Source organism: Heteronotia binoei, chromosome 12, assembly GCF_032191835.1.
Source record: "Heteronotia binoei isolate CCM8104 ecotype False Entrance Well chromosome 12, APGP_CSIRO_Hbin_v1, whole genome shotgun sequence".
Taxonomy (NCBI): Eukaryota; Metazoa; Chordata; class Lepidosauria; order Squamata; family Gekkonidae; genus Heteronotia; species Heteronotia binoei.
In genome coordinates, this window is record NC_083234.1 from 2,285,877 (window position 1) to 2,303,522 (window position 17,646).

At 55.3% G+C, this 17,646-nt stretch overlaps 1 protein-coding gene across 1 annotated transcript; it reads right to left on the reverse strand.

Annotated features, from left to right (window-relative positions):
• Nucleotides 1-82: 82 nt before the first annotated feature.
• On the reverse strand, nt 83-2,556 carry TAGLN (transgelin). Its single transcript, XM_060250779.1, has 4 exons — nt 2,363-2,556; nt 1,966-2,143; nt 822-924; nt 83-678 (listed from the first exon to the last, which is right to left on the reverse strand). Exons 1-4 carry the CDS (start codon nt 2,540-2,542, stop codon nt 534-536), a joined length of 606 nt encoding a protein of 201 aa, XP_060106762.1. The 5' UTR covers nt 2,543-2,556; the 3' UTR covers nt 83-533.
• Between the last annotated feature and the right edge of the window lie 15,090 nt (nt 2,557-17,646).

A 17,646-nucleotide genomic window follows, 5' to 3' on the forward strand; every position in this document is an offset into this window, starting at 1 on the left:
GTTGGGGGCCAGCTGCCTCCCCAGCCCTGATGGCTGCCAGGTGGAAAGCAGGAACTGCCAAGAAAGAACCAAGGAAGCAACAGAGGTTCATACTTTTTAATGGATGAACAAAAGTAGTACAAAACGGGTAGAAGGGGGAGGCAGTTACCCCTCCCCACGATAACAAGAGTTTTGTTTTCCTTGTGCAAGTTTCAGCCATTTCCAAATACGCAGCAGGCCAGTGGTTTCCCAGGGCCCCTTCTCAGGGCTAGAAGGCCAGCCGGCCTGGGGCTCGTGAAACAGCCAGTCTCTCCGCTTGACCCGAAACGATGCAGTGCGGGGCGGGCAGCCAGTGAAGCAGGGGGCAGGTGGGTGAGGGGCTGGGGTGGGAGCCCCACGGGGCAGTCTGGCTGGGCTCCTGGTGCTTGGGGGGGCCAGGCATCGCTGGACGGGCTGAGTTAAGGGGGCCCGGCTGGCACTTCCCTCGTGGCAGGATTCATTGGGGTGGCGTTGGGGCATGTAGCGTGGGGCCAGGAGGACCGCTCCTTCCCCGTTTAGCCGATGATCTGCCGGGGTCGGCCATAGCCGGTCATGCCCGCCTGCGAGGCCCCCTGGTTGGAGCCCATTTGCAGGCCGATCACGTTCTTGCCTTCCTTCAGCTGCGTGGGGGTGAAGTCCCGCTTGTTCTCCTGAGCTTTCCTGGGCAGGAGAGAGGGCCAGCGGGCCTGTGAGACTGGGGGAGAGAGCATCCCCTCCCCCTTGCCCCCCCATCTTTGAGGGCAGAACGGGGGTCCCAATGCTGCTGTCGCCCCTCCCCACAAGGCCCTTGGGAGGTGACTTACTTCATGAACCAGGAGGGGTCGCCCTGGTAGTGCCCGTCGTTCTTGGTCACCGCCAGGCTGCCTAAGGCTACCAACGTCCTCTGGACAGCAGCCATGTCCTTAGCTGGGGGCCAAGAGGAGAAGAGAGGGTTGCAACTGGGGAGGGGCCCACATGCCTCCCTCCCTCCAGCAGGGGCCAGGCCCTCCCACGGCTTCCTCCCTGCAGCCCCAGCCCAGTCGTGGCCCCTGGAGTTCCAGCATGGCCTGCCCCAGAACCTTGACCCCACGGCCAATCCCCCCCCACTCCTCACACCTCCAGCCATGGGGCTAACAGGCCCCCAGCCAGTCCCAGCAGCCACTTCTGTCCTCAGAGGAGCTGGGCCTCCCAGTCCTGACGGGGGGGAGGGAAATGGGGGCCATTAGGTCGCAAGAGATGTCCAGCCATCCAGGTGCCAACCCTGCTTAGCTGACAAGATCAGGGCAGCCGGGCCCATCCAGGTCAGTGCAAGAGACAAACATGATTTGCCATTAATGGCCCTGGATCTCCTTGGGGGTCCCTCATCCAAATACTAACCAGGGCTGACCTAGAGGGACCCCTGACCGCAATGAAGATCCTGTGGATTGAGGGGGAGGGGTTTGTGAGTTTCCTGCATTGTGCAGGGGGTTGGACTAGATGACCCTGGAGGTCCCTTCCAACTCTAGGATTCTGTGACCCTGCTTCGCTTGCGAGATCTGGCAAGGCTGCGGTAGCCTGGGGCATCCTGGTCAAGGCAAGAAACCCAGAGAGGTGGTTTTCCATTGCCTGCTTCTGTGCAGCAACTCTGGGCTTCCTTGGTGGTCTCCCATCCAGAGCTTCTGAAACTGGGCTACGGGGCCATCCAGTCCCACAGCATCATAAGAGTTGGAAGGGACCACCAGGGTCCCCTTTGCACAATGCTCCCACTGAACTTCTGCAGAACCCTGAAGGGGGTCTTCTCTGCAGCTCAGGCCAGAGTCAGACGGGGAGGGGGGGGCGGGCTCTGCAGGGCTCCAGCAAAGGCAGCAGCACAAAGTCAACGGCAGTCCAGAAGGTTGTGGGAAACCCAAAGCGCCGCCTAAGGAGGGTCCCCTGGGCACGCTCCTGCTTTCCCCGGCCGTCCTGTGCATCTCTCTCTCACACACACACCTTCAAAGAGGTCGACTGTCTGGAAGATGTCCGTCTTCACCACCCCATAATCCTCGGCTGCCTTCAGGAACTGCGCAATCTGCTCCATCTGCTTGAAGACCATGCTGGGGGGGGAGTCTGGGATCTTGATGGGCTTCGAACCGGAGGGGTGGAGGGTGTTCATGAGCTTGCCCAGCACCTGCCAGCAGGAGCCACCGGTCAGCCTCTGCTTTGCTGCCCTTCCTTCCAGGCTCCCAGCGCCTGCCCTCCCCAGCCACAAGGCCAAGAGGCCCTCTGCACAGGCTCAGAGTGCAAAGGCGGACAGGAAGGCAATCGCTGCTTGCGCTGCACACCCGAGCCGGTCTGGGCAAGAGGGAGGAGGAGAGACCAAGCAAGGCAGGCGAGAGTCCCCACTTACAATGCCGTTCTTCAGCCAGACCTGGAAGCCCAGCCTGCCCCGGTCGGGGCGCCCCACTTCCGTCCCACACTGGGCCACGACCCACTCGACCAGCCGCTCCTCCAGCTCATCGTCATACTTCTTCTCAATCTTGGCCTGGACATCTCTGCTCAGGCCGAAGGAGGGACCCTTGTTGGCCATGCTCACAGCGGGCGGAAGACCTGGCGGGGAGAAAGGGAAGGCAAGTGCCCGTCAGCCCTGCACCCAAAGCCCAGTCCTGACCCACACAGCGCCTCCCTTCCCCACAGCAGAGGACACAGGACCCTCTGCTTTGCTTCTCCCAAGGCAGAAGTCCCATTTTCAGCTGCCCTGAGAAGCTCCCTCCCCCAGCGCTTCTTGCCAGTGCCATCTGTTGGCTCCACACCCTATGGGGAAGGAGGCAGCTAGCCTCTCCCCACCGCCCCCCATTGGCTACCTGGCCAGCTGCTTCCAGGAGCTGGGCATCAGGCCCCCTGGCTGTTAGTCCTGAGGAATTTGGCCATGGAGCTTGCTGCTACTGCTGTGCCCAGGGCAGCCCTTCCTGAATCGGCGAAACTATAGGATGTTAGCATACAGCTGTGTAAATAAAAAAAACCACTAAACAGTGTAATGTAAAGGTCAGTGGTGTCCTGACAGAGCTTGCACATCGAACCTGGAAATCTTACAGACATGTTCTGAACCTTGTTGGTCTCCTGTGAATGCATTGTAAAGATTGGGTTCCAATGATAAATAGGCCTCCAAACTGAAGAAAGATGGATGAAACCTCTTGATATCTGGAACAGACGTCTTTGGAAGGGCTTCTCTAGTTCCATGAACTAAATACTGGAAAATTGTCACTCCTTGGTGATTGGAAAGACTGCTTTTGAACTCTCTTCCACTAATGTCTTCTTGCTTCCATTAATGTGCCTGTCTTTTGAAGTTCTGTGTGCAAGCTCTGTCAGGACACCACTGACCCTTACATTATATTGTCTGGTTGTTTAAAATTCATGGTGTCTCTTAGCGTTTTTTTTATTTACACGCCTTCCTGAATCAGGGCTGGGACCGGCCCTGGACAGAGCCTAGACGGGAGAGGCCTGGGGATGCTCTCCTTCCAGTGCCAGATTAAACCCTGCGAAGGCCCCTAGGAGGCAGTCGAAATCTTGGGGGGCCCCTTGCAAGTTATCTCAGAGTCTGTCTAAGTGCCCTCCCTGCCCCCCATGGCCCCCGCTGCAGCCTGCAGGCCCCTTCTCCAAAGCCACAAAGCTGTGGGGGAGAGGCAGAGAGAGCGAAACTTGGCCGCAAAGCCAGCAGCAGCTGCACCAGGCAAGGTGGGCAAAGAGCAGCTCTGTTGTGGCTGCAGGTGCATGTTGGAAGGGCTGCAAGCAGGGGGGAGCTGGCCTGGGGCCTCTAAAGGCAGGGGGGCGCACAGGCCAGTGCCTACTTAGCCTAACTGTTAATCCGGCTCTGTCCCCTCCCCTCCCCTCCCCCCCCCCCAGCTCCAGGCGGGGGCAACAGAGCACTGCAGGATCACATTTGGTTAACAAGACAGTGAATCCTGAATCCCACTGAAAGGTGGTGGCTGGGAATGTGAACCTCTGAAGTCTCACAACGTTTTCTCACCCAGACACCAGAAACATGTGTCCCTGATGGCCATTGTGCTCTGCTCCACCCACTGCAGCGTTTGCAAGTCAGGCCAATGCTGCCCTCTGGCCTGGGAGGAAGAGCCCCATGCCTGGGCCGGAAGCAGCATCTGCCTACAGCAAAGCCTGGAGACCTGGCGGGGGGGGGGGGGGAGGAGGGCAGGCAGGACAAGCCAGGAGGCTGGCAAGGTGGTGGTGGGGGGTCATGCCACATTTCCCGTGCTGCAGCCAGTGGAGGCTTGTCTCCAAAGCACCTCAAAGTGCTGGCCTTGTGCCCTGCAGGAGAGCTGCTCCCATCAGCCCGTTGGATCACAGAGGTGGAAGGGACCTCCAGGGTCATCTAGTCCAACCCCCTGCACAACACAGGAACTTCACAAATACCTCTCCTCACCCCTGCAGGCTCCACACCCAGAAGATGGTGCCAAAAAGACAACAAACCCCTCCAGGATCCCTGGGGCCAAACTGGCCTGGAGAAAAATTGCTGGCTGACTCCAAAGTGGGGATGGGCATTTCCTCCGGTGTGTAGAACGAAGCCCCGATGCAGCCCTTCCTGCCCTCCTCCTTATGATCTGTCTCATTCACGGGATCTTCATCGCTGTCAGGTGGCCATCTAGCTTCTGTTTTAAAACCTCCAAGGAAGGAGAGCCCACCACCTCCCCAGGAGGAAGCCTGTTCCACTGAGGAATCGCTCTAACGGTCAGGAAGTTCTTCTTAATGTTGAGCCGGAAACTCTTTGGATGTAATTTCAACTTGTTTGTTCTGGTCCGACCTTCTGGGGCCACAGAAAACAACTCCACACCATCCTCTATAATAGGACAGCCCTTCAAGTACTTGAAGATGGTGATCCTATCACCTCTCAGCCGCCTCCTCTCCAGGCTAAACATGCCCAGCTCCTTCAGCCTTTCCTCCTTGTAGGACTTGGTCTCCAGGCCCCTCTCCATCTCCGTCGCCCTCCTCTGGCCCTGCTCCAGCTTGTCTCTCTCCTTCCCAAGTGACCCGAAGGCTCTGGGTGAGGGCTGAGCAGAGCAGAGCAGAGCGAAGGGCCAGGAGGAGCCGGGCTGCTGGGCATGCAGAGCCTGGGAAAGTTCCCGCCCGCCCTTCTCTGTGCTCCTCTCAGCCGCCTGCAGAGGTTGGCTGTCTCTGGCTTGAGACCTGCCGCCAGATTTGGGGGCAGGCCGTGGGGATGGGAGGGAGCTCGGCGGCGGCCGCAGTGCCTTCTGCTCTCTGAAGCTGCCAATCCCACCAGTGCAGCCCATCTCTTCAGCCTGCTGGCGCTCCCTTGACATTCCGGGAGAACTCCAGGTCCCACCAGGAGGTTGGCAGCTGTGGTCTTGTCCCCCCAGAGGGCTAGGCAGCCAGAGGCCCTTGACTCTCCTGCTGCTGGGGCCCCCACCCCCACCCGCCACCACTGGGCACTCCTCACTCCGCAAGGGCTGAAGCAGCCCCGCCCCCGCCCATGCCAGGCCAGCTGCTCCGCCGCACCAGCCTAGCCCAGCTCGCTCGCTCCCCCTGAGCCCCGGGAACTTGCCAGGAGGGGGGGCCAGGGCCAAGGCTGGAAAGGTGGGGGTGGAGAGCATAAGGGGGGGGGTGTCTGGGATGGAGCCCCTGGCAGAGGAGACGTGGCTCATCTCCGAGGGACTACTTCGGCACTATTATTCTCCATCCGATCCCTGAAGCGCCCTTTCCCAGCTGCTGCCAGGCTCTGGGAGGCGCGCAAAACAGGCAGGCGGCCATCCAACTGATAGAGACCCTTCAAGTTCCAGAGAACAAAAAGGAATGAGGCGCTAACAAGACCCTGGACTGAAAGGTCCCCGCGGTGGCCGTCGAAGTTGCCGTCTCGGTTCTGGACCCTCCTGCCGCTTGCTGGGGGGGGGGGCGGGATGCCCGTGAGGTGCGGCGCCTGCAGCTCTCCTCAGCCACGGAGCTTTGGGCCACTTACTCCCACCTCGCAGGCCTCTTGGGTGGGTCCTCTTCTCCCAATGAAGTCGAGGTCAAGGTAGTCCCTGCGCAAGCGCCAGTCGCATCTCGGCATTTTCCCGGCAGACTTTTACGGGGTGGTTTTGCACTCCCCCCCCCCCCCAGCAAGCCGGGGACTTCTTTGACCGACCTCGGAAGGATGGAAGGCTGAGTCGAACACAGCCGGCTACCCGAACCCACCTTCCGCTGGGATCGAACTCAGGTCGTGAGCAGAGAGCTCGGACTGCAGGACTGCAGCTTTACCGCTCTGCTCCACAGGGCTCCTCTTCCCCCAATCAGGGAGGGCGAAATACACGGCGGACAGAGAGACACAAGGCAGATCCCCCTCCAAGCAGCCCGCAGCAGCCCCGACCGCGCCGCGCGTCCTATGCTGGCCCAGCTGAAGCAACCCCCCCCCCTCCACCCCCCAGCTGGATCCCAGGCGCCCTTGGCTCCCCCCTTCGCTTCCCTCCCCTCCGGCGCTCTTGCGCTTCGTTCTCTGGCCTCCTCCTCTCTGCCATGCTGGGCAACGCAGCAGGGCCTCCTCGGAGCTGGCCCCCCGCCCGCCCTGCTGCTGCTGCTGTTCACCCCGAAGACAAGCCGCCCCCCTCTCCTCCCCACCCGCGGGGGAGCCCCAGCAAGCCCCCAAGGGCAACGCTCCCCACTGGGGACTGGCACGCTGGGTCGGGCAGCCCGCAGCCCCTAAGCTTCTCCCCCAGCCCCGCCACGCCACCCTCCCAGCCGCTGAGTGGGTCTGACTGCCCCCCAGCCCCAGCCCCATGGCCGTGCCCCATTCCTCGCCCTGCGCCCCGACGGGGGGGGGGGACTCACGAGACGCAGCTCCGGGCGGCTTCTGCTGCTGCTGCTGCTGGGTGTGGGGCCGGCCACAGCTGGCTCGGGGGCTAAAAGCTCCGGCTCCCGCCCGGGCGGCTGATGTCACCGGCCGTGCGCGCCGCTCCAGGCACCATATTTGGGGAAAGACTCCCAAAAGACGGACATTCCCCAGATGCCTGCGTCGGGGGGGCAGCCCCAGGCAGCCCGGCCTTTTTAGGCAGCCCAGCAGCAGCCCAGATGTTGAGCAAGAAGGAGGGCGGGGGGCTGCTTTCCCGGTGAGGTCACTAGGGGGCCGCTCTGGGCTGAAGCTCCAACAAGAGGCTGCAGGCTGCAGAAGCAGCAGGAAGGCCAGGATCGGGGCCCTCTGCAGATGCCGCCCCCTCTTGTAGGGGCGCCCCCTCCCCCCATAGAAGGCGCCTCGGGGTCTGGGTCTGGAGAGCTCCCCCACCCCCCAAAGCTGCTCAAGTGACGGCAAGATCAGGCCCGGGGGGAGCCAGCCAGCGGCAGAACTCTCCCAAGAAGAGCCCGCCGGTCCCCAAACCCGCTCGCTCAGGGGGCGGGGCCAGCACGTCCAGCTTTGTTCTGCCGCTGGAGGAGGGGGCCCAGAAAGCTTCTCCTTCAAGTCTCTCCCGGGTGACCCCGAACTAAGTTGGCAGCCGCTTCACCCCCCCCCCCGCAGGATACCTTGGCAAAGCCCTGGGGGGCGGGGGGAGGGGCGCTGCCCTTGAGCAGGAGCAGCTCAGAGAGCCCTTGAGGCCGCCCCCCCCCCCCCCGCCAAGCGGCAGCCCTCCTCCCCCTGCCTTTCGGGAGACGCCCCCCCTGCGGACTCGGGCCTGCCTTGGAGGAGCCCCACTACCCCCAAGCCCTCCCATCCCAGTAGAAGGGGACTGGAGGAAGGGGCCTGGGCGGTATTCTTGGTAATGCCTGCCCCCCTTCTACCCCAAAGGAAGCCAGCTTAGGGGAACGGTTAGCAGGGGCATCAAACATGCGGCCCAGGGGCCGAATCAGGCCCCCAGAGGGCTCCATTTCAAGCCCCCCAGCAACTGGCTGTCATCTGCTTCCTTCTCCCTCTCTCTTGCTTCCTTCTGCATCACAGCTTGCTTTGCCAGGCTCGCTAAATTGCACAGGAACTACAGAGCAAGGCCTCTATTTTCTCCATTGGCTGAGGCTCCTCCTTTGGGGAGAAAGGGGAGGGAAGACCACTTGCTTTGCCAGGCAATCTCAATGGCACAGCTACTGAGCCAAGCCTCTCTTCCTTCTATTGGCTGAGACTCCCCCCTCCAGTCTCTGGGGAAGGGAGGAAAGAGCCAGAGCTTCCTTTGCCCAGTTCCCTGGATCCATGGGAGAGAGATTTAAAAGGCACCTTTAAGATCAACCAGTGCTAATTTTTAAGAATGGTTTATTTTAAGGTTGTTTTTCTTTTTTAAACCCCCACCTTTAATTGTGTTTATCGTTGCCCTTAATAAAGTTTGTATCTCTGCTACCGGATCTTAAAGAGGCACACACACGGCCCGGGCCAGCATGGCTCTGCCCAGCAAGGTCTCATTTATGTCAGAACTGGCTCTCTTAACAAATGAGTTTGACACCCCCGGGGTGGGTTGGCGTGCCAGGCTAGATCGAGGTGGGCAGCCGGGGCGCTCTGAAGCAGCACAGCCCAAGTCGAGTCCAGCGACGCCTTTAAGACCAACCAAGTTTTATTCTAGGAATGAGCTTTAAGGAAGTGAATGAATGAAGTCTATATTGTAGGAAGGGATCTCCAGGGTCATCTAGTCCAGCCCCCCTCACAATGCAGGGAATTCACAACTTTGTTGTTCAGTCGCACAGTCGAGTCCGACTCTTTGCGACCCCCTGGACCAAGTCCCGCCAGGCCCTCCTGTCTTCCGCCATCCTCCGAAGTCTGCTCAAATTCGGGTTAGTTACATCAGAAACGCTGTCCAGCCGTCTCCTCTTTTGCCTTCTGTCTTTCCCAGCATCCCCAGGGTCTTCTCCAGGGACGGCTCCCTGCTCATTGGGTGGCCAAATCCACAACGATCTCCCCCTAAATTCACAGGCCCCGCAGTGCTGTCAGCTGGCCACCCAACCGGAGACTTCCGTCTGCCTGTATCTGAGGAGGATCGGGGGGGGGCTCTGCCGTGGGGGTTTCCGGGGGGGGTGACCTTGGGTTGGCACCTCTTGCCTTGCGGGATGCGAGTCCTGGCAGCGGCCCCAACGGGGGGGGGGGGGCAGACCCCAGCCGGGTGGCTACAGCTAGATGGAGCCCCCTCCATGTGGGGAGGGAGGGGCAGAGACCCCCCCTGGGCTCCCACCACAGCCCTCGTGGTGTCCCCTGCTTAGCATCTGTACAGGTGGGGGTTCCACAGGGAGGAGGGAGAGCCCGGAGGACAGTCTTCCACTTCCCGGTGAACTCCAGGCTGTCGGAAATGGCCGGAAGAAGAAGACCATAGGTTTATACCCCGCCCTTCTCTCTGGATCAGAGTCTCAGAGCGGCTCACAATCTCCGGTATCTTCTCCCCCCACAAGAGACACCCTGTGAGGTGGGTGGGGCTGAGAGGGCTCTCCCAGCAGCTGCCCTTTCAAGGACAACCTCTGCCAGAGCTCTGGCTGACCCAAGGCCATTCCAGCAGCTGCAAGGGGAGGAGTGGGGAATCAATCCCGGTTCTCCCAGATAAGAGTCCGCGCACTTAACCCCTACACCACACTGGCCAGCGGGGATCCTGCCTCTCTGCCATCTTCCCGGCTCCAGCCCAAGTCAGGCAGTCATCCGTCCGGTCCAGTTAGCTCAGCCCACTCACAGGCCCGCTGTGGGGACCGGGAGGACTCGCCTCTCCTCCCCACTGGCTTCCTGGAGCGGCTCCCAAAGGGGGCAGGCAGGGGTTGGAGTGGGGCGAGGGCGCTTGTCCTCCTCGGGGGCTCTGCTGCTGCTGCAGCCCGCTGAGCGTCGGCGGAGTCGTTCCCGGCGGCCTCCCTGCCGGCTGGTGAGGGGCTGAGGGGGGCAGCTGCCAGGCACCGCCACGCCCCCTCCCTTCTCTGTGCAGCTGGCATGGGGAGGGCTCCTGGGGGGAGATGCATGCTCTGGCAAGGGTCTCGCCCCGCCCTGCTGGCAACTGCCAAGCCCTCGAGCTTTCTACGGAAAAGGCACCGGCTTCGGGGTAGACTGCGACAAAATCAGAACAACCACCAAAGCGCAACTTGAAACAGAGGCAAATATTTACTAATGTGTGAAACATTATTAACCATTTATAGAACGTTCGTACAAATAAACAATATAAGCTCCAAAATCTTTGCCTGCTGATTGCATAATAGCTACAGTCTTAGAATTCCATTGCGCACCAGCCCGTGCAGAAGGTAGAAACAGGAGCTTCGACCTGCAGGAAAATGCTTTGCTCTGCGGCTCCCGGAAGATGGTTGTTACTGTTAAGAGGCGTTGAGCTGAGGAAGAGACAACATCGTTTATGAATTCCAGAAACAGGCATTCTCTCCCCCTTTGTGATACTTTCATTCCGTGGATTTCCTTATCACCGCTGTTTTTCTTCAAGCAATTCAATGCTTGGACTTTCAACTTCTGGAGTTGATGGGAGACTTTACACCCACAACGACGTCAATATTTGCATGTTTCAAGAAGTCCCTTAGCTCTGCTTAATAAATAAATCAGTGAATACAGAGTAAGATACTAGGATCAAAACAAGGACTGCTTAGTAGTAATAGTGCTTCAGTTCTCATAGAATATGGGAAAACTGCTTACATAAGAGAAGCCATGTTGGATCAGGACAATGGCCCATCCAGTCCAACACTCTGTGTCACATAAGAACATAAGAGAAGCCCTGTTGGATCAGGCCAGTGGCCCATCCAGTCCAACACTCTGTGTCACACAGTGGCCAAAACCCCCCAAGTGCCATCAAGAGGTCCACCAGTGGGGCTAGAAGCCTTTCCACTATGTCCCTCCCTCAAGCACAAGAATACAGAGCCTCCCTGCCCCAGACAGAGAGTTCCATCTATACCCTGTGGCTCATATATTCTTATCCAATCCCCTCTTGAAGCTGGCTATGCTTGTAGCCGCCGCCACCTCCTGTGACAGTGAATTCCATATATTGCTTATATAAACAATAAATATCGTTGCAAAAATGTCTCAAGACTAGAGTTGTACAAAAGTAGTATCAACAATAGTGTACAGAATGAAAGCATTCGTAAGGCGATTCTCATAGAGTATATTCGGCCTCTTAAAAAGACACAATGCTCTTCATTTCCTCCCACAGGGAACTCATCCACTTGACTTGAAGGGCTGTCCAATAGAGGATGGTGTGGAATTGTTTCCTGTGGCCCCGGAAGGTAGGACCAGAACCAATGGGTTGAAATTAAATCAGAAGAGTTTCCAGATCAACATTAGGAAGAACTTCCTGACCGTTAGAGCGATTCCTCAGTGGAACAGGCTTCCTCCTCGGGAGGTGGTGGGCTCTCCTTCCTTGGAGGTTTTTAAGCAGAGGCTAGATGGCCATCTGACAGCGATGAGGATCCTGTGAATGTAGGGGGAGGTGTTTGTGAGTTTCCTGCATTGTGCAGGGGGTTGGACTAGATGACCCTGGAGGTCCCTTCCAACTCTAGGGTTTTATGATTCTCCTTCCTTGGAGGTTTTCCAACAGAGGCTAGATGGCCATCTGACAGCAATGAAGATCCTGTGAATTGAGGGAGAGGGGTTTCCTGCCTTGAGCAGGGGGTTGGATTAGATGGCCCTGGAGGTCCCTTCCAGCTCTAGGACTCTATGACTATCGGTCCGTAATCAGTTCTTTCCAACGGGCTGTTTGAAATGGGAGAGCCCCGTAAGCCAAGAACCAATGGCTGGCGTTGGGGTGCTGTGGGATGCCAAGCCGTGCTCCTTCTCTTCTGCCAATGCCAGCTGGGCTTTCTCTTTGGGCTGCCACCTCGGACCAGCTGCAGCTCAGGCCTGTCAGAGGGCTGTGTGTGTGGGGGGGGGGGGGCGGGCTGTGACCAAGGGCCTCTGCTTCCACCCAGCCAACCTCTGCCTACAGGGGGGTGGGTGGGCAGATTCTGGGCAACCTTAGCCAATGAGAGACTGTGGAACCAGTTTGTGTGTTGGGGGTGAAAATCAGTCATAGCCTTATGTGGAGCTTGGGGGAGTCACAGAGGAAGGGGGGGAACTACCCATATTAAAGAGCAAGAGTCTTGCTGTTTTCTGCCGCTACAGACTAAAGAGCTTTAGGACAGGTGCACAGGGAGGGGGCAGGACCAGGATCCCATGTTCCCTCAGGGTTTGGGACCTATGAGGGGATGGAGGAGGGAATACTGCAAGACACAAGCTGACCCCACTTCAATAGGGTGAGATTCAGTGCTTGAAGGTGAAGTCCCAAGTAAGAGCCTTCATTTCTCCCCCCACCCTCTCGAACAGAACCAGCCTGTCAGTTCAGTAAAGCGGATGGTGTGTGAAAAGACCACTGCATCAGGAGGGGCGTGCATGCACATGGGAGCTTGTAATCCCAGAATAAAACTTTTGTTGGTCTTAAAGGCGCCGCCAGATTCAGACTTGGTTCTGGTGTGTGGAAAGTGTCTCTGTTTTCAGACAGAGTTCTGCTGTTCCTTGCTGTCAACAAGTAACTTCTGTTCCTTGTCTTTTCCACCAAAACTACTAAGCACTGAGCCCTTCAAAAGAAGGCATCATAAACTTTATTTTGCATTGTGAAAGGAAGGTGTTGATGGGAATTGCTTCAAGAAAAGGGGGGGGGGGGTAGTAGGAATCCCCTCAGGTGATCCCTCGCCTCCCTCCCTCCTCCAGAAGAGCTACCTGTTAGCCCAGCCCTGTTATTGGGGAAGGGGCCTTGCTAGCCTGCTGGAAGGCGACTGAAATCAGCTCAGTCCTTGTTGTCAGAGTGAGGGGTGGGGTGGGAAGCTAAGAACACACCTGGCTAATACACACACACACTGTGGTTAATACTCACTGATGGACCTCTGTTCCATATTGTTATCTAACCCCCTCTTGAAGCTGGCTATGCTTGTAGCCGCCACCACCTCCTGTGGCAGTGAATTCCACATGTTAATCACCCTTTAGGTGAAGGACTTCCTTTTATCCGTTTTAACCCGACTGCTCAGCAATTTCATTGAATGCCTGTGAGTTCTTGTATTGTGAGAAAGGAAGAAAAGTACTTCTTTCTCTGCTTTCTCCATCCCATCCCTTGTAGACCTCTATCATGTCACCCCGCAGTCGACGTTTCTCCAATCTAAAGAGCCCCATGTGTTTCAACCTTTCTTCACAGGGAAAGTGTTCCCTTTAATCATTCTAGTTGCCCTTTTCTGGACTTTCTCCAATGCTATAATATCCTTTTTGAGGTGCGGTGACCAGAAATGTACACAGTATTCCAAATGAGACCGCACCACCGATTTATACAGGGGCATTATGATACTGGCTGATTTGTTTTCAGTTCCCTTCCTAATAATTCCCAGCATGGCGTTGGCCTTTTTTATTGCAATCGCACACTGTCTTGACATTTTCAGTGAGTTATCTACCACGACCCCAAGATCTCTCTCTTGGTCAGTCTCTGCCAGTTCACACCCCATCAACTTGTATTTGTAGCTGGGATTTTTGGACCCAATGTGCATTACTTTGCACTTGGTCACATTGAACCGTATCTGCCACGTTGACGCCCACTCACCCAGCCTCAACAGATCCCTTTGGAGTTCCTCACAATGCTCTCTGGTTCTCACCACCCTGAACAATTTAGTATCATCTGCAAACTTGGCCACTTCACTGCTCACTCCCAACTCCAAATCATTATTGAACAAATTAAAGAGCATGGGACTCAGTACTGAGCCCTGCGGCACCCCACTGCTTACCGTCTTCCACTGTGAAGACTGCCCATTTATACTCACTCTCTGCTTCCTATTAATTAGCCAATTTTTGATCCACAAGAGGACCCGTCCTTTCACTCTTGAGCTTACTAAGGAGCCTTTGATGAGGAACTGTAGCAAAAGCTTTCTGGAAGTCAAGGTAAACAACATCTATTGGGTCTCCTTTGTTCACCTCTCAAAGAACTGTAACAGGTTAGTGAGGCAAGATCTTCCCTTACAGAACCCATGCTGTCTTCCTCAATAACTCGTGTTCATCAATGCGCCTACTCATTCTGTCCTTGATAATGGTTTCTACCAACTTTCCTGGTATTGAAGTCAGACTGACCGGCCTGTAATTTCCCAGATCTCCTCTGGAACCCTTTTAAAAGACATTTGCTACCTTCCTGTCCTCAGGAACGGAGGCAGATTTCAATGAAAGATTACATATTTTTGTCAGAAGATCTGCAAGTTCAACTTCTTCTTTCAGAACTCTTGGATGTATGCCATCCGGACCTGGTGACTTATTAGTTTTTAATTTGTCTATCAGTTGTAGGACCTCCGCTCTTGTTATCTCAATCTGATTCAGGTCTTTCAACACCCCGTCCAAAATAAGTGGTTCTGGAATGGGCAAACACTTATCATCCACAGTGAAGACAGAGGCAAAAAATGCATTCAGCTTCTCAGCCATTTCCCTAGCCTCCTTCAGTAATCCTTTGACCCCTTGGTCATCCAAGGGCTCCACTGCCTCCCTGGCTGATTTCCTGTTTCTAATATATTTGAAGAAATTTTTATTGTTGGTCTTTATGCTTTTTGCAATATGCTCCTCGAAGTCCGTTTTTGCCTGCCTGATCACAGTCTTGCATTTGGTTTGGCACTGCCTATGTTCCCTTTTATTAACCTCACTTGGACTAGCTTTCCACTGCTTAAAGGAGTCCTTCTTACCTTTTACAGCTTCCATTACTTTGTTTGTTAACCATGCAGGCCTTTTCTTATACCTGTATGTGCCTTTCCTAACTTGTGGTATGTATTTTATCTGAGCTTCTAGGATTATAGTTTTAAATAGCGTCCAAGCTTTCCCAAGGGTTTTGACTGTATTTACCTTTCCTTTCAGTTTCCTCTTCACATGGCTCATCTCAGAGAATTTACCCCTTTTAAAGTTAAACGTGGTTGTGCTGGTCCTTTGGGGCAACTATTTATACAAAGGTGAGGGCCCTGCGGGACCTTGTTCAGTTCCGCAGGGCCTGTAAGACGACCCTCTTCTGGCTAGCCTACACCTAGCTAAGATGAGAACTCAATGTAGCTTGCTAGACGTCTGTTTTATATGTATTTGGAATGCCTACTGGTTTTTAAGGTTTTAACTGTTTAACTGTTTAATTTTTATGTTTGACCAATTTTTGGAAGCCGCCCTGAGCCACTTGTGGGAAGGGCAGGATATAAATCCTAAATAAATAAATAAATAAAATGGTGAAATCAATAACATTATGGTCACTGCTCCCAAGCGGTGCGATCACTTTTACATCTCTCATCAAGTCTTGGGCATTACTTAGGACCAAATCCAGGATCGCCCCACCCCTGGTAGGTTCTGTGACCATCTGCTCCATAGCACAGTCATTGGGAGCATCTCGAAACTCAATCTCTTTCTCTCGACCTGAACACATATTGACCCAATCAATCTACGGATAGTTAAAATCACCTATTACGACACAGTTTTTATGTTTAGCCATTATCTTTAATCCTTCCATCATATTATAATCGTCCTCTATCTTTTGATTTGGTGAGCGATAACAAACTCCCATAGTTAAATTTCCTTTTGGACCCTCTATTTCAACCCAAAGCATTTCTAGAAGGGAATCTAATTCTTTGGCCTCGGTCTTACTAGACTGTATACCCTCTCTGACATACAGAGCCACCCCACCTCCAACTCTTCCCTCCCTATCCTTCCGATATATTCAGGAATCACCGTGTCCCACTGATTCTCCTCATTCCACCAAGTTTCTGAAATTCCCACAATGTCTATGTTTTCCCCCAGCACTAAACATTCCAACTCACCAATTTTACTTCGAACACTTCTAGCATTTGTATACAAACATCTATAATTTCCCAGGCAAGTTAGGCCCGCAACCTTCCTCCTGCCACCTCGAGACTTTGTCAGACACTCCATACTGTTTGTCACCATCTCAGTGGACAACTCTGATCCATTACCTGGTAGAAAAGTAACAGCTAACCCTTAATCTCTTTGAGATGAGTCCTCCCGAACCAAAGACATTTCATCTCCTGTCGACTTTCCCCCAAGATTTAGTTTAAAAACTGCTCTGCCATCTTTTTGATTTTAAGCGCCAGCAGCCTGGTTCCATCTGGGGACAAGTGGAGACCGTCTCTTTTGTACAGCTTCTGCTTGTTCCAGAAAGCATCCCAGTGCCTAACAAACTTAAACCCTTCCTCCCTACACCATCGTCTCATCCACACATTGAGACTTCTAATTTGTGCCTGTCTCTCCAGCCCTGTACGTGGAACAGGCAGCACTTCTGAGAAGGCTACCTTGGGGGTCCTGGCCTTATGTCTCCCGCCTAGCAGGCTGAATTTTTCCTCCAGGACCTCACGACTGCATTTCCCCACATCGTTGGTGCCAACATGCACCACGACCACTGGCTCCTCCCCAGCACTGTCTATCAGCCTATCTAGTACACGCGTAATGTTCGCTACCTTCGCACCAGGAAGGCACCATACGGCCAGTATGCGGTTTTGCCATCCAGCTGTCTATTTGCCTAAGGATCGAATCACCAACTACCAAGACCCGCCCCCCTCTCCCTGCCCAGCGATGGTTCCTTGGCGTGAAAGGATTCCTGCTCACCAACTGAAGAAGAGGGTGCATTCCCCTTATCCTCAGCACGGTGCCCTGTTCCCCCTTGACCCTCACGCTCCCTGGGAGCAAAGGGGCTGCCATGTTCGGAGTGGGGCTCATCTAATACGTCCCTGAGAGTCTTCTCTGAGTGCCTGACTGTCTCTGCTTCTCCAGGTCACCCACCTCGGCCTCAAGGGTACAAACTCGTTCCCTGAGGATCAGGAGCTCCTTGCATCGAGCACACACCCAAGACTTCTGTCCTGTGGGCAGACAGTCATACATGTGGCACTCAGTGCAAAACAATGGAAAACCCCCACCCCACCGCTGGCATTCTACTTTCATGATAGTTTTAAAAAATATACAGTCCCCTTTTAAATCCTGTTTGTTTATGTGGCCCCCCTTCTGGAGGGTCAACTTATGTTATTGGGAACACAAGGAAAATAGGGATCCATTGTGTCTTCTCCTCCTGGGCCCCATGGCTGCTGCCCCCTGCCCCACAGAGGGCCAATGGGATGCCCTGAGGGAGGTCCTGTTATTCCAGGGCAGCTGCTCCCGCTGTAGCCTGACTCTCTGCCCACCCCCAGTCGCCTTTTTTCTCGACTAAAAACTCCCCCATTCCTCATACTCTCCCCTCCAGGAAAAGTGCTCCAAGCCCCCCTCCCTCCCCCCCACTTTTGCAGTCGCCATCACTGAGAAGCAGGAAGTGGCAGAGCAGACCTGTCTTTTATTTTTTGCATTTGGCAGCAGAATTGGTAGAAACAAAATGGCAGGACTAGCCGAGGACAAGGATACAAACAAAAGACATTCACTCTCAGAAACACACAACCAAGACAGGGTTGGAGAAACTCCAGCCACCCTTCAGCAACTGGGCAAGGGGGAGGTCACCTCCTTCCCCCTAGTCACTGACGTCACCCCTTTGGCTTCCACCCCAGGAAGAGTGGCCAACAGAGCCAAGGGAACATGACACGGTTCATCTCCCCTCCCCCCAAAGCAGCAGGGGGGGGGGGTACTCTCCGTTTGGCTTTCAGTGCTCAGCTGATACGCAGAGCCAAGGAAGAAGCTCTGGCAGGACACGACACATTAAACCGTTGGTGGCTGTGCAGCTGCTGAAGGCCAGGCTGGCTGTCCAGCCAAAAAAGAGACACGAAGAAGAAGACAGACTGCTCCTGCTCCATGAAGTA